The following is a 16,315-nucleotide window of genomic DNA, read 5'->3' as shown; positions in this document are numbered from 1 at the left end:
TGAAATTTATTATTGAGTAGCAACATGCAGAGCTAAAATGTAATGTTTAAAATAAAAAGAAGCAAAAGCTCAGTGACAGTCCATTGCAGTACCTGCTCACTCCTATCTGAAATAGTATGTACTGGAGAAATTATAAAATCCTGAGGATAATAAAGGTAATGAAGTAAATGCTTTTATGTGTTAGACTGTAGCGTCTTGTGTAACTTCACTAACTTAAAAAGATTTGTACCAATAGGTAAAAAAATATTTGCAATGTAAAATTTCATTTCTCAGAAAGGTAAAATCCTGGCTCGTCTTTGTTAAAAAACTTTAATATAGGAAGTGTGAGATCATTGAAAAAAATGAAGAAGAAAATGTATAAAAGACTCTGGTAGTATAAACTCATATGTTAGAGTGAGCTCTTTGCAGACATGCAAAAAGGGAGGTTTCCATTTCACTCCATCCAGAGCATCCTGGTTTTGGTATAGAAATCTTTTATAATTTAGTTAGTTTTAAGATATTTTGTATTTATTAATCTTTTTTTTTTTTAAAGAATGATAATGAAGTGGAGCAAACCTGACATGGTCGAATAGGAGGGGCAAGTACTAATTGGATGTGTTGTGGTGCCAGAATAATAGATCCAGTTCCAGACACAGCATATAATTCCTTAATAACCTCAGACATAAATCTTCTTAGAAACTGAGTTAACTCTCTCCCTGTCTAACTGAGTCCATTCCTTCTAAGGGAATGATGTATCCTATTGTGACAGACTCCCTACATATTGCAATTGTGGAAAAATAACATGGCGCTAACAAAATAAAAATTAACAACAGAGATCTTTTATGACCACACATAACAAAAAAAAAGAGTAATCTGACAAGTTTTTGGAACATTCTTCTACTTAATTTGGTTATATATAACTCTTTATTGGTTATTAGAATAAAACTGTTCAGATGCACATAGGAACTGCACTTGGCACTTCTGCTCATTCTATAAAAATATTAATTTTGATTTTCTGTTTCATGAACATTTCTCTTAATGTTTTTATCAGCAAAATGTTTTCTACTCAGTGTTTTTCCTATTTTTTAATAAAATCATCTCATAAAAAGTACTTCATGTATGAAAATAAGCTTAATGGGAAAAATACCATGAAGAGCTATGCTACTCCTAAAATGAGCCTAATCCTTTACAGAAAATGTGCTGTACCAAAAATGACAGAGACAATTACTGTGGTTCAATTCTGACCAGTCTTAGAGTAAATTTATGCAATTTCAATATTAATTAGAAATAGGAAGCTATAAAGCAGCACTTTCTCTTGCCTCCTACCAATCCATGAGAAATCCTCAGGTAATACCCATGTCTTAGACAGATATAATCAGAAAACATTAACAAGCAAATCTACCAGAAGGAGACATCTGGATGCTGAAGCAACATACTAAGAAGGAGCAGAGATCCAAATTCACATTGACATTTTATAGCCAACTCCACTGTCCACCTTTTGTTATAAAGACTGGAGGGCTGATACTTGACTCCAACTCTGAGAGACTAGAAAATAAACCAAAAAGCCTTAATATCAAATTATTCAGGATCTTTGGACGTGACACAGGAACAGTCAGCATGGCTATGGCCATCCAGGAAAGGTATGAAAACAATTAGAAAATTGTATTAGCAGGGCAACAAAAAAAGAGTCTATTTCCCCTCACCTTTTTCTTCATTTTTACATTTTTGAAAATTGCATGGACTCTCCACGTTTTTGCAAACATTGCTCCAAATGCAGTTGTGTATCCCACTGTTAGAATCCATGTTCGGACCTAAAAATGTATATACATAAAAAAAGGACAAAGTTACTTAGATATCATAATTTCAGACAACTTTTTTATCAAGACCCTGGGGAAAAAATATCTGAAGAACTTGAAAAAACTTGTTATTTAGTAATTTCTCATTCATTGATTCCTTGCTTTTTTACTCATCTGTCCACTCCCTCCCTAACTGAAACAAATCTGGATGCTGAATTCTCTCTTTCATATATAAACCCATAAATCTCTTCAAATATTCAGCTTTTTTACTTTTATTGTGTTCTTTGCAGATAGAGGAAAGAATCAGTGGAAAAACTCAAGAGACAGACTATAAAAAGCACTCAGGGAGCTAATATTAATAGCAACATTTTGAACAGAAATGAACAGAGAAATAGAGATGTAATTCAGACTAAATAAGAAAAGATTGTACTATATGAGATACATATCACCCAGTGAAAATTCCAAGCATTCTGGAAAGATAAGAACAATAGATTTTAAATTATCCTATGAGAGAAAATGGCAAAACAGGAACATAGTTTTGTTTGGCAAGCCTCAGGAACAATACCCAAGTCAATGACAATACCTGCAAATGTGGTCTAAGAAAAAGGAGGTGGTGAGCTTGCACAGAGCAATAGTGTAAGATTTTGGGCTGCTTCTTCCTTTCTCTTTTTAATAGAAAAACTTCAAATTGACCAAGAAGTACAGAACACAGATTAAAAAAGTTTTTCCTGCAATTCCTCTCCTGCCCATAGCAACTTATACACAGGCCCTCACTTTCAGACTTGCTTTGAGATAGTTGCAGCAAGCTCTGAACAGCCCTCTCTAATTCCCAGGAAGCTTCTGTTTTCATTACCATGTAGGTTTGGCTGTTTGAAAGCTTTTTTTCCCTGAACAGGTCATTTTCTTCTCAAAAATGGATCAGAGACTACAAAGCATAGCAGGTAGAAAACCATGTGAGAGGCACAGCATGGAATTGGAAGCCAATAGTTGAATCTGAGAGCCTGAGAAATCACGAGGAGGAGGAATAATCTCATCCTCCTTTTAGAGACTCCACACGCATCAACACATAAAAAGGGAGTACCAACGCATAAAAGTGCACAAAATTGAACAAAGACCTTGCAGATGAAAAAACTGGGGGACAGACAATGGCTAAACACAGGGAAAGGAAAGCTACAAAGAAGGCTACAGAAAAAGGGAAAGCCAACCTTCTTTTGGCCACGTTGACTATGCATGCTAGGCCAGCAGAGCCGTTTTGTGATTAAAAAAACCAATCTGATTTAGAGAAACTAGGATGTTCTAAGAAAGCATTTGGGAAATATTATTTAGAGAACCTAAAGGCGATGTTTTTCATTAGAAACCAGCCTAGTTTCACATCCAACTTCTGGAGAGTTTGGGATTTTTAATTTTTAATTTCAGGATATGCACATTGATGAGAAACTAGGCATTCCAGTAAGATTCAAAACTTGACATCTAGGATAAACCTGAGGAATAACATAAATGTTTCATATCTAAATACATGCTATTTTTTGCCTTTCCAAACTTTTCCAGAATTTCCATTTTTGTATTCAAAACGTGATCTTTTTACACAAAATATTTTGTGGAAAACAAATTCTAATTTTTAATAGTGTTTAGTGACAAGGTATAAAGGCAGGGAAAAGAAAAAATATATATACTCTATCAAAAACTATTGATAAAACAATAAAATTACTGAAGTTAACAAATAAATAAATTAGACACACGTGGTCCAAAATAATGAATTAGTAAGAGAAAAGTGGTTCTTCACTATGAGAGTTGTGAGGCACTAGAACAGGTTGCACAAAGTTGTGGATATTCCATCTCTGGAAGTGTTTAAGGCCAGGCTGGATTTGGCTTTGAGCAGCCTGGTCTAATGTGTGGCATCCTTGCCCATGGCTGTGGAATTGGAACTACGTGATATTAAATGTACCTTCTGACCCAAGCCATTCTAGAGTTCTATGAAAAGTACATACAGCGCCATGAGTCTTAACATTAGAAAATGTTGCGATTGTGCATAGAAGACTGTTTGAATATTTGTATGTATGAATTAGTGACTTAGTGGCATCTAATGTTGTGGTTTATCTGTGGCATTGTTGATAATGACCCTGAATGTAGAGTTGACTCATTCCTGGGTAATCTTGCCATTAATAAAACTAGTAAAACAACTGTGATTAGATTCAAACTACAGGAGTTTTGCCACTTCGTGACATTCTTGAATGTGATATTGAAAATGAAACCCCTAAACAAACAAACAAAAAAATAGAAAAAATTAATAAATATTTAGGCCAGCAAAGCATTATTTTTAACTTCATTATTTTTCAAGTCTTTGCTGATTAGCTACTATCCTGCATTATACTTCAGTAAAACCAGTTAGATCAACTCTAATGGATTTAAAAAATGTATTTCATATCATTGTGTTCATACTAGCCAGATACATTTTGTTTTTACTTTACATCAATAACCATACTTAGCATTCAATCCTTTTGCTGCTATTAATAAGTATTCAGCTCTTTCGTGTACAGCTTAGTGGTATATTTGGCAAACAGATACATGGTATTTTCGTGTCTCTAATAAGACTCTCTCTTGTTCTCACTGAAACAGTAATTGTCTCTGGGGAATACTAATAAATTCAATTATGCTTATAATATGTTACTAACTCAATATTCAGAAAAATGTTATTTCTAGCATGTTTGATTTTAAAAAAATTATGTATCCCTGATTAGGATTGCGCATATTAGAATAACGTAACTACTGTCTGTATCAGAAATATGTTAGCTTAAATATACCAGGATTTTGTCAAAATGAGATCATTGTTGCTAAGAAGGAGATGGTAAGTTTCAGATGAAAATTAATTTTTAATTTTGAAGAAAATGACCTCAAATTTGTCTGCTATAATTCATTAATGCAGCTGGCAAAATGAAAAATTTAGAAAACAGCAAAAGTCTCTGAAATTCTTATATCTGCTCATTTATATTCTTAAAGGTATTATACCTCCATATCCTACTCATTGGAAAGAAAGTGATAAAAATACCAGTAATTGAAGAGCATGACCATGATGTTGTACAATTGATCAGCAATTCTCCCATGCTGGAAGTTTCTAACGTTGTGTTTGCCCAGAAGCTGAAGAAAACCACCCTTCCCTCAGAACCCACCAAACAAGCAGGAAAATGTCTCTTCAGTAGACAAGAACTTGCATCCAAATGCCTGTTCCTAAATAGACACAAAACCTGAAAAAATACTTTTTTCTTAAATGGTTAATTCATTACATAATTTTTGATGTCTTCAATTATTTCAGGGTATACATTCAATTATCCACTTATATGTCTTGGTTCCCTTTTTTATGAATAAGATGGGTTGGCTATTTGAATATGTCCTGAAAATATTTTGTTTTCTGTAATTCAAAGACAACATGCAAGTGTCAAAGGAAATTCCATCATTTGGTATACAACAATTAAGTATTCCTACACAGATAGCAAAATGGAGTTTCCTATGTCTGTTCTCTTTTTAGGTGCTACAATATTTTGGTTTAGGGTCTATTTTTAAAAACATCATTTAGGATATTTTCTTTTTATAAATTACCTGATAGAAGCTCTTACAGGTGCATTAACTGTGATAACCAAAAAAACCCTAGAAAACATTTATCTGGTGGATTGCACAGCTGATAAACAGTAAACACTGAAAGTATCTCCACAAAGAAAGAGATCTTAACTTGCAGACTTGAAACAGACATGACTGTTGTTAAAAAAACCCCCTACCTTCATCAAACTTTAAACAAACATTTTAAGTTTCAGCTTAAGAGTCACTGCATCTATGAACAAGATGTTTCTTACATCTTGTAGGAGCATTACTTTTTATTTTCCTTTGGCAGTAAAATCCCTCTGTTTTCAACCTATCCATAAGTTGCTAAACACCTTTTATTTTTTCAAGGAAGACAATTCTTCTGCCAGATAATAAGCATGGATAGGTTGACAATCTTATGTAACATTACTTTGAATCCAATCCTATTTCCTCTCAACCTTGAGCTTTTGCTAGGAAGTCTGTATTTGCTGCTATTTGATATCTTCACACAAATCTGAGTCTTTCCCATCATCTCATCATGGGAATGCTGAAGTGGTTACTAATTATTAATCTGCGTAACAGTCATAAAAGTTATCTGATATTACCACTTAATATTAATAAAAGAAACCATCTAATTGTGAACAATGAGTTAGTAAGGGGAAATTAGTAAGTGGTGAAACTACCAGAAACACTCTGAATAAAGAAGTAAAAACCTCTGTTTATATATTCTGAGAATGAAACTTACAAATCAACCCAACATTTTAGGTGCTGCTAACTTTGAGGTAAACAATATTATTTGAATTAATTTAAAATATTTTATTTTAATATAATTTCAAGTCTATATAAAACCATAAAATAAGCTTATCTTGGAAAAATAACTGAATTCATGACAGGTTAAAACTTTCATTTTTCAAGGAATACCATTATTTTCCTTTATTTGACCACCACTGCCTGTGCATTCAGAAGACCACACAGTGACAATCTAGCAAGGAATGCCTGGGAAGGTCTTGCGTTCATGAAAATGCAGTGGATCAAGCAAGTGATGCATTTTACTGCTTTGTTAAATTGAAAGAAAAAAATATAACCACCTGAACTGAATACACTACACACTCCGGTTTTTCACGTTGCAGTTTTGTTAATGCTATTTGAATCCTGTTTGCCAATCTCAAGTGAAAAAAGAAGATGGGATTAAAGACTCAGAGTGATGAATAAAAAACCCAAGTATCAGCATAAAGAACTTTCATGTGTTGTGTTTAAAAGCTTCAAACTTCTTATCACTTCTCTGAGTGACTTTTTTGTTTGAAATTTTGTTTTTTTGTTTTTGTTTGAACGATGGCGTAGTGAAAGTGCATGTCTAAGAACTCCCTCAGTTAGCAAAACATTTAAATTATACTTCTGCAGAGGAATCACTCAGGTTTAAGATTCTTGCAAACATACTTTTCCCCACCTCAAGATGTTACTTTTTTTAAAATAAAAATTGCAAATCTTTCTTTTGTAGGATTTGACACTCTGCTCTTCAGCTTTGTTTATGAGACTTGGACTGATTCACTTAAGGAATATCAATAATGAACCAGTTCTACACACACCCTGGGTAGAAGCTGCAGTGCCCACAGGGTTAGGATGCAGCTGAACACCACTGCTGAGCAGCTTGGTGGCATCTCAGTACTAGACTTAGGTACTTGAACAAATGTGAAAATAAACCATGTTGTGCATTTAGCCCTGGAGAGCAAAATTGTCTTTAAGTGGACAATTGCATTGATTTCTGTGGAGTACGCAGGAGTTGAAAATTAAGCACCGTCTATTTTTCTTGGAAAACTGGGGACATAATGGATAATTATGATGAACAAAAATGTGTCATCTCAACAAATTTTCACTGTGTTATGGCTCTGCTTCTATTAATGATGGCAAAATTGACTGTGTGAACACAAGCAGACCCCAAAGAATGAGTTCATCCCTTTGAATTATACTTTTCTCGTTTATATCAGACATTTTTGACAAATTTTTATGACTTTTAGCTCTTTTTTTTAGAATTTGTGTGGCACTAGCACAGATTTCTGTAAAACATAAGTGGCAATAATGTTAGAGAATTGAATCCTGCTGTTTTCACATAAATTAAATACAGAGGTTCATTGCATGCTGTGAGATCTCCTGTAGTGATTTCTTAATATCCTTTAGATCATTTTTCAGAGTTAATCTATGGGTACTGTAAAAGATGTTATCATTTCTCCTGTTTCTTTAAGGAGGCTTTAAAAAATGTCTGCTGTTTCTACTGAAGGAGAGGAAAACATTCTAAAAATATTACCTTAATAAATCTCTGGCAAGGTTGTGGTGTATTTGCTTCAGTATATGACATAACTTTTTCTAGGATCTATTCAGCCTTATAACTTTTGTCTGTACTCTTTTTCTTTACCCTCAAGAAAATGTCATTTACTAAAATAGAAGCTGATCAGGCTCATGTTAAACTCGGTAACAGAGCTGCTGTTGAATTAAATAGGAGTGAGATCAGTCTCAGACTGAACGGCAGTGAGAACAATTATGGAAGTGATTATACAGAAAAGGAAGATTAAAATTAACAGCCAAACAATTAGGTAGGAAATAAACTGAAGAATACACACAAAATTAAAAAGGCCAGACGAAAAACACAAACAAAGGCTCTGGTTTCCAGAGACAAAGAAATAGATTAGAGGTCTAAATCCTTTTGCAGTTCAATAGAAGTTGAGTGTCTGTCTGTTGGATTTTCTTTTTAATTCCTGGCCAAACTAAACAATTTGAGCAAAAGGATTAGGCAAATACAAAGTTTAAAGACAGGAAACATCCCCTCTCAGAAAAAATAATAACCCTACAAAAAACCAAAACAAAACCCGGAGTTTTGGGGAATACCTGAAGAGCATAAAGGGCATGAGTAAGACCATATCATCAACTACTATCCAACTATCAAGGCCACAGGCTATTTGGTAGTACAGGGTCTAATCCAAGAGCCTCTTGCCCAGAGAGAAAACCACAGCTTTAGTGATGGTGCTGCCTACATGTTTTCCTTTCAGTCTGTTGCCTCAAAATTGATTAAACAGAGGAAATGCAAAGTGGTAAGAGAAGACAAAGCAGAAATAAATAAAAAGACAGAAGGCTCATACATCTTCTCCCTCTCCCTGCTTTTATAGGCAAGTCCCTCCTTTTATACCTGCACTCAGCCAGCTTTTGGAGTTTTAGCTCACCATTGCCCACCATCCCCCCCACCCTTCAGCCTGTTTCCATCCCTAGGAACCCAATCCACAACAGCTCACAGAGGTCTTTTCCTCCCTGCTCCTCACAATAGTCTATAAGTCTCTGTTTGATATGTTTTTCGGGATGTCTCTCCACTCTTACGTCACATGGCAATCCCCACCCTTCAGAGGTTCAGGGTTTCCCTAGAAAGGGTGAAATGTGGACCATGGAGTTCCACCTTGCCTAGCTGTTCTCTCAGCATGCCAGATATAAGAATATTAAATAAGAAACAGTAAAAAGGAAAAAAACCTGCCTTTCACATAGTTGCAAGGCACAGAGTCAGAAGTGTTCATGACCCATATTTAAGAATAATACTAGTTGAAAATGCTAAGTGCATCTGAATATCTGGATATATTTAAAGGTCACGTTTTAAAATGCACCTTTGAAAAGATATAAGGTCTATAATATCTACTGTTGCCATGAATGCACATGTTCTCAAGATGTTTTTCTGAGAAAAACACAAATTCTGGCTAGTCACACACACACTGTAGTAGTGAGCTGGACTTTGTCAGTGGTCTGTACTCTCTCCTTCTCTCTTTCTGTCTCTCCATCCCACTTCACTGTTTGATTTCATCTTTCTGTGCAAAGAGTGTTTCCAAACGTCCACACCATGGCTGAGAGCAATGAACTGAAATCTAAGAGCCCGAGCATACCCTGCAGTGTGCAAAAACCTTCATGCTTTTTGTTTTTCCTTTATCCAAGACAAAACACTGACTAGGCTCAGTGAGATCACCTGAAATCACAGAACCTCTGTCTCTCTTTGGCAATTCATATAAACAATGCTAACCAGTGAGATAAGCAAGACAAAGCATGCTTTATTTTAGTGCCTATGCAAATTACAAGACTTAAATCCTCTTATATTTTATGCGACACCCTTGCAGAATACTTTGGACTGTAAAGGATATTGAAAGGCAATTTCTATCTGCAGAACCTCCTATGAAACATGAACCCTATATTCAATTATTCAAGACAGATCATTTGCCCCTTCCCAAGCCCTGCAATGACCCAGTGCAGCACACTCCCCAGGAGAAAGTCCTGCTGCACATCAGAACTACCAAGACTGAGGAGAAGAGCTGTTCACTCTACTACTACCTAATGAACCAGGCCTTTTTTTGTGGAACTTTTGTGGGTGAGAGCAACGTGGAGTACTTTAAACATCTTCAGGCCCCAACTCAATAATTAGATTTACTTATTTGAGAAAGATGCATAACAGAGAAGACAATGGTTGTCCTCAGGACCATAGTAGTCTTTTATTCAATATCAGTTCCAACTTGGAAAGACATTACTCATCTTATATGTAAATCATTAAATTCTCAGTGGAGTGTATTACAGAAGTCTAAACGTTATGATCTTATCTAATATTCTCGCTACTTTAAGTATCTCTATTTAGTATGTCACTTTAAACTCTATTCATAGGATATGTCACTAGCATTGCTAATTTTGAGTCTCTCTCTTCCATATAATGACTGCTTTCAAATATTCTTCCACTTGCTTGCATTTTTGCAGTTGGCATCACATCTCATTTCACACCCTTACTTCTAACTTCTTTTTTTTTTTTTTGCTATGATACCATGGTGGTTCTGAGATTAAAAACAAAGATAAATCATTCTCCTTCTCTCTCTCTCTCTCTCTAAAATACTTTGTACTTTGGCATACATATGGATGTAATGAAATATTGTATTTCTTTTTCTGTGCAACCAATAAAGTTGCTATTAAGTAAGACATTATCTAATGCTTCAGTAATACACTGACCACTTTCTCAGAACTTGCTGCTCTGGATCATTTTAATTTCATGTAATTTGAGCTATAAAATATGATACCTAATCTTTAATTCTGACACAGAACTAAATTATGTTACATTTGCTATTATGAGTTTTTACTGTGAAAACACAGAATTAGTATGTATTTAATTATACTTGATTACCTTTCCATAGAAAATAGGCATACCAAGATAAAAATGAGTGTGTTTGGGAACCAACTATTCGCTCTATCACTCTGTCACAGAGTCCACATTTTATAATTTTAAAGACTAATATAATACCCTTATTCAGAAAATTGTTTTTCTATGTGTTTAAAGCGCTTGCTGACTCAACTACATGTAACAATTGTTTCTATGTTTTAAGATAATAACTTATAGACCACCTCCTCCTACACCCAGTGCCTTACAGAGTGGAAAGTGGTAGTACAACTTAGCAAATAAATCCTTTGAACCTTTCAGGTGTTACTGGTGTAATTTTGGGCCATGTGTCAGTGTGCTTGGAATATTACAGCATTAGGCATATGCCACATATAGGCATAACTTCTTGAAAAGTAAAAAAAGAGCTGATGTTGCAAAGCATTTCACCCTCCCAAGAGCACTACAAACAGCATGCTATAGAGGAAACAAATCCAACAGAGTTGAATGTAATACCTACAATCTGGAAACCATGTTTCCTGAATTTGTGAGGACAGAATGATAGAATGGCCTGGATTGTAAAATACCTTATTTGCCATCCCCTTGCTGTGGTAGGAACACCTTAGTAAACACAGAAGTTTTAAGGACCTCCTGTAAGTTTGCCAAAAAATTGTCAGAATATTAAACAGAGACCATATATACATATCCAATTAAGCACACTGGCTACTGTGTATATACTGCTACTCTGGTGAGACCTCATAGCTTCTGAAATACAGAAGACAACGAGGGTGATTACTTGGTTTAGACAGGGGATAACACTAACAACAGCTTCATAGCTTTACATGTGCTTATAAAACTTGAATGAAAACTTTTACTTCCCTTCCAAAATAATATCTCCTTTCATTGACATATGGCTCTTCTCTGTGTCTGAGATACAGTTGTTACACCCTGAAGACTAGCCTCAATGGTTTTTTACTATTGTTCTCAATCGTAAGTGCTTTTTTTAGAGACTTAGCCACAGTCTGAAATAAAATGGGAATTTTAAACTAATCTCTCATGGCTAGAATGAGTAAACAAAATCATGCATTTCAAGGGAGATGGATGATGAAGAGAGATTTGTCCTGGCCTGATCCTATGAGCACTTGTATCTGAAAGCAGACCTTATGAAACCACTAAGCATATTGCCCACATGGGAATAGGGATCTTCATGGAACCAAATGTATACTCTGTAGCCAGCACTTGGTGGATGTTTTGAGGAGAGGTGGAGAGAGACAAGAGTTATTCAACAGGTAAGTGTGTTTGCCTCCCATATTTATGAATTTCCCAGCACTAAGTCAGAGTTTTCTAGATACAATAAAAGTGCATTGCCACAGTGAATGGTAGCCATGTAGAGATGATATCTAAGAGAAGCACAGGCTATCTCACTTAAAAGAATACAACTGGATGAAAAAATTTAAAATAATTATTTTAATTAGTAGGATGTTGAAAAAACCTTCCTAATGGATGGCTACTGAAGGATTTGCTGCATCTATGACTGTAATATTAATTTCTGACAGAGCTGGGGTTCATAAGATACATCAGTAGCCATGCACAGGAAAACACAACCAGAAATGCTTCTGTACTGGACTGAAAACCTGGAAAGCCAAGACTGAGAAGAAATCTCAGACTCTGCTCTGTTTACGCAGCATTTAACTATGTAAAAAAAAATTAAATCTCTGCTTAAGGCATGAGGTGATATTTCTTAATCAAAGTTTGGCTTTAGGACACAGCATTCTCCCCCACCCCTTTCTTTCACTCATCACCTAAGTCAAGTAGGTGTTTTACTCAAGTGAAGACCTAATATAATGCTACAGATACAAATTGGAATAAAAGGAACAGATACATAGGATTTGACAAAATAAGCATCCCACAGTTAAATTTTGTTGCATTTAGAAAATGAAACTAGTGATTATATTTTGAGAGGAAGATTACAGAAAAATCAGAAGAAATGTTCTAGCTCAGAGGCACAGGATTTTTGACATTGGTTCATTTTTCAGAGTTAAGGCTGAGCTGTTTCACATGTAAAACAGGACTCAAATTTAGTCTTATTTAGTCTTATATAGCTACATTTGGTTGGAAATCTGTTTCCTAGAACAGCTAGATGCTGATAAGTACCTCTGGTTCCCACTTTCCTTCTGTTCAGCAGTGCATGGCTGCTTCCAGAAAAGGGTTGTAGCCCAGTCATACAATGGCCTGCAGCCGGGCAGGGAACTCAGGAGCTCTGGATACAAGCCCCTCAAGATTGAGCAAACATCAAGACTAAAAAATTGCATCCCATGCCACTAGATCCTTCTGCAATGGAGGATGAGAAATGGGGATTGACATCAACGAAGAATTCCTAATGACACTTCTGCTCCACCAGAAGCTATTTCACAAAAAAGGACATAATTCCTGGATAAGAAATGGATTATGTCTTCTACTTCCTACTGGCCCCATTGTATTCACAGATTTATGGACTAGTTTGTGAGAGGTGAACAGGATCATCCTTTTCAAATCTTTAAAGCATCACTTTCTACTAGCTGTACTGAGAATTAGAGCTCTAGTCATAGGAAGACTGGATATTCTTTCCTTCTCCTTTCCTAAAGTTTTCCTAAAGTCTCCTTTCCTAATGCTCCTAAAGTTTAAGTGGCTGAAATACAGCTGTGTCCAGGCCCAGCTAGGGAAGGCAAGACTTTGCCTATACATTCACCCACAATATGTCTTCTAGTCCATCTTGGCATGTGCTATGGAATTTCCAGTGTTTTGAAATGGTCTAAAAAGATCGCATGGTGTTTCACTTCTATAAGGATTCTAGTCAATATGGAGGGCTTCAGTTGACATATTGGGATGTATTTGCGTCAACTAGCTTTAGGTATCCAACTTTCATGTTTTGCATTTTCCTCTTGAAGTAAAATTCCTCTCTTGCTAGCCATGACGTCAGAAATTCAGACCTCTAAAAACAATAGATGCTGTGAACTCAACTTTCTAGAGACATGAAGAAGAATTAAGATGATAGTCAAGGTAACTCCTGAGTAAGTGTGATAATTTTAGGCAATAGGTCAAGCAGAGTCTTAGAATTTTTGAGAAGATATTGGATAAATTCAAATGCTGTTTTGTACTGCTTCTGGAAGGAGTATCCTATCCCTTTCTTTGAAAAGACATCTGTAAGTCAGAATAACTGCATATTACATCAAACAATTATGACAAGTTTCTAGGTGGACATATTTGATTTTGTTTCAGAGTTGCTTGTTTTGATTTAACTAGAATGTATTCTATATGGATCTAGGCTTGCAAGAATTTATAGCATAGCATGAAAATAGCAGAAGTCTTTGGAGAATTGGCCAAAGAGACTGACTAAAGAGATCTAGAGAAGCAGCAGCCATCTAGTTTAAAATAATATGAAATGTATAAAGAAGTAGCTTTAGAGGTATTACAAGTTGTCCTGCTACAAACATAAAAATCTTCTTTAGTAAATCATCTTTCTAGATATGATTTCAAAACAAGAATATACATCTACCCTTTCAGTCTGAGGTTAAATCCCAATGCATTTGAAATTTTCTATAAAAAACCAATAACAATAATAACAACAACAATAAGACCAAAAACAACAACCACCACCACCATAATGAAGCTTCATACATGTTTTAGAATTTGGTCCCAGATAATATCCCAGGAAAGAGCTTATGAGAATCAGTGATTTAATGGAATGACACATCCAACTACTGAACATTTCTGTTTGCATTTTCTGTTTCCTGTAAGACTGAATTCAACTAGAATTGAACTAGAATATATGGAATTACTTACTGTGCAAAGTGTCTCAAATGTCTTTTCAGAGACGAAGGATCCATCAAGACCGAAAAGAAAAATAGATGCATAAGAAAGCATCCCTCCAAGGATAATAAGGTTGTTCATGTAGGGACTGGACATCTTTATTAGTCTATGGACAAAAGGTGATAGTGCATTAAAGAGGAAAATATAACTGCTAGGCTACTAGAGCAATAAAGAAGAGCTTTTTGTAACAATGCAAAGAGACAACTCTTCTAGAATTCCATGAAATCTAAAGCCATGCACAGTATTTGCTGTTTTATACAATTTAGCATTGTTTCAGGTTTTTGAATGCTTATTAAAAAGACCTCCTCTTTTACTGATGGATTAATTATCTAGGGTTAATGTTATTAGCAGACAGTCAAACATTAAATAGTAAATTACACTTTTCAGACAGTATAAAAGAATTTAAATACAGTTTGTTTCAATGTGAGTATATTACCCAGTGATTTCAATTAAATAGTTCTAAAATACCACCTTTCCATGGTTTCACATTTTCCTTACATGTATATGTAGATTGATATATATACATGACTGGTTCTACAGAGATGGCATTAAATACGAAAGAATTTGTGATAGAAGTAACATGAATGTCTTACTTTTGATTTCTGTTTTTGATGTTAAAGAACAAGAAAGCGCTGGCCATGATCATTCCTAGGATGGTGAGGGCAGAGAGGATGCTGTAGAGAGGCAGGGAGATTTTGCGCAGCTCCTCTTGTATAATTGTTTTGTCCTTCGGAGGCTCGACTCCTAGAATTACATGAAGAAAAAAAAGGCTAAAGCTCAACTAGATGTAGAATTTCTGCAAGAAACTTTGCCTCACCTAAGTACTATACCTTGAATTAGCACACTTAGCAACTGTGAACCATATCAGTAGCTGATGAAATCATTGACTTTGACAGACATATGTTAGTCACATTGATTGACATGAAGATTTGCATTTCTGGGGCAGGTAAATATCCTCTTTGGAAGAAGAGACACAACCATACCCCAGTGCAGAACCCCATACATACTAACTAGACTCATTTTAAAGTAAATAAACTCTAAAATGCATACTTTGAGCGTAATTTTTACCAGGAGGTTATGCTTTTCTGAAACAATTGACAGAGCAATGAGTAGAAAACAGAAAGCATGATTTCTGTGCCTACTGCTGTTGCCAGAGCAAATTCTAACAGCCTGTCTGGAGATAAGCATTAGTGTAGCATCACTGGGACAGGGATTGATGACCCTGGGGCTGAAATGTGGTCCTGGGCTGTGGGCATGGTGGTGGAAGCCCTGGGAGGAGGGAAGGGAGAGTTGTTGGTGCCCTCAGGATTCTATAGAAAGAAGCAATATGGGAAAATGGATAGCAAAAGTTTTATAGGGACAGATCCACATTGCAGATGTGGATTTGAATGTCTGAACTTAAAAACTATGTTTAAAGCTGTGTACTTCATCGACAGTCAGCTCCAACTAATTAAAGGCTTCTTGGTTTAATGAGGAGAATCACTATCCGACAACTGCAACAAAGATCTGCATCCCTGACTTCCCACATTCCATTTCACCTGCTTACTAATTTTTAATTGGTGCAAGAGATTGGCAAAAGGCCTTTTGCATCACTGTCTTCCTTCAGAAACAGATTTGTGTGCTCTACAGTTCCTGAGCCTGTTCTTTTGCATCGTCTCTCCAATGGGGCTGCAAGGCCCACAGGGCTGAGCAGCTCCTTTCACAGCATGGCTGCAGAAGTGGAACTGTGAGTACATGACTAGCAGCTGCCATGGCTAAATTTTACATCCACTCTTCTGCCTTGCACCTAAAAGAATATTCAAGGATTTACACAATAAAATAGTTTTACCTTTAGGAGTTGAGTTGAAATGATTCAGACCACAAACTTATTATCCTTTGGCCTTTATGCCCAACTTTTCAGAACAAAAAATTCCTTTAGACGCTTACAAAAAAGTGACAGTGAAGGGTCCATTTGTTGATTTAA

General features: G+C 35.6%; 1 protein-coding gene across 1 annotated transcript in view; it reads right to left on the bottom strand.

The window, feature by feature from the left end:
* Positions 1–16,315, bottom strand: part of GABBR2 (gamma-aminobutyric acid type B receptor subunit 2) — a 462,692-nt gene that overhangs the window by 142,743 nt on the left and 303,634 nt on the right. Inside the window, 3 exon segments of the mRNA XM_031055642.1 lie at positions 1,683–1,790; positions 14,326–14,458; positions 14,946–15,096. Coding sequence (XP_030911502.1) covers positions 1,683–1,790; positions 14,326–14,458; positions 14,946–15,096 — 392 coding nt within the window.

Source organism: Geospiza fortis, unplaced genomic scaffold (assembly GCF_000277835.1).
Source record: "Geospiza fortis unplaced genomic scaffold, GeoFor_1.0 scaffold206, whole genome shotgun sequence".
In the NCBI taxonomy this organism is placed as follows: domain Eukaryota; kingdom Metazoa; phylum Chordata; class Aves; order Passeriformes; family Thraupidae; genus Geospiza; species Geospiza fortis.
The sequence above is the reverse complement of the archived record's forward strand: the minus strand, read 5'-3'. Positions and strand labels throughout refer to the sequence as shown.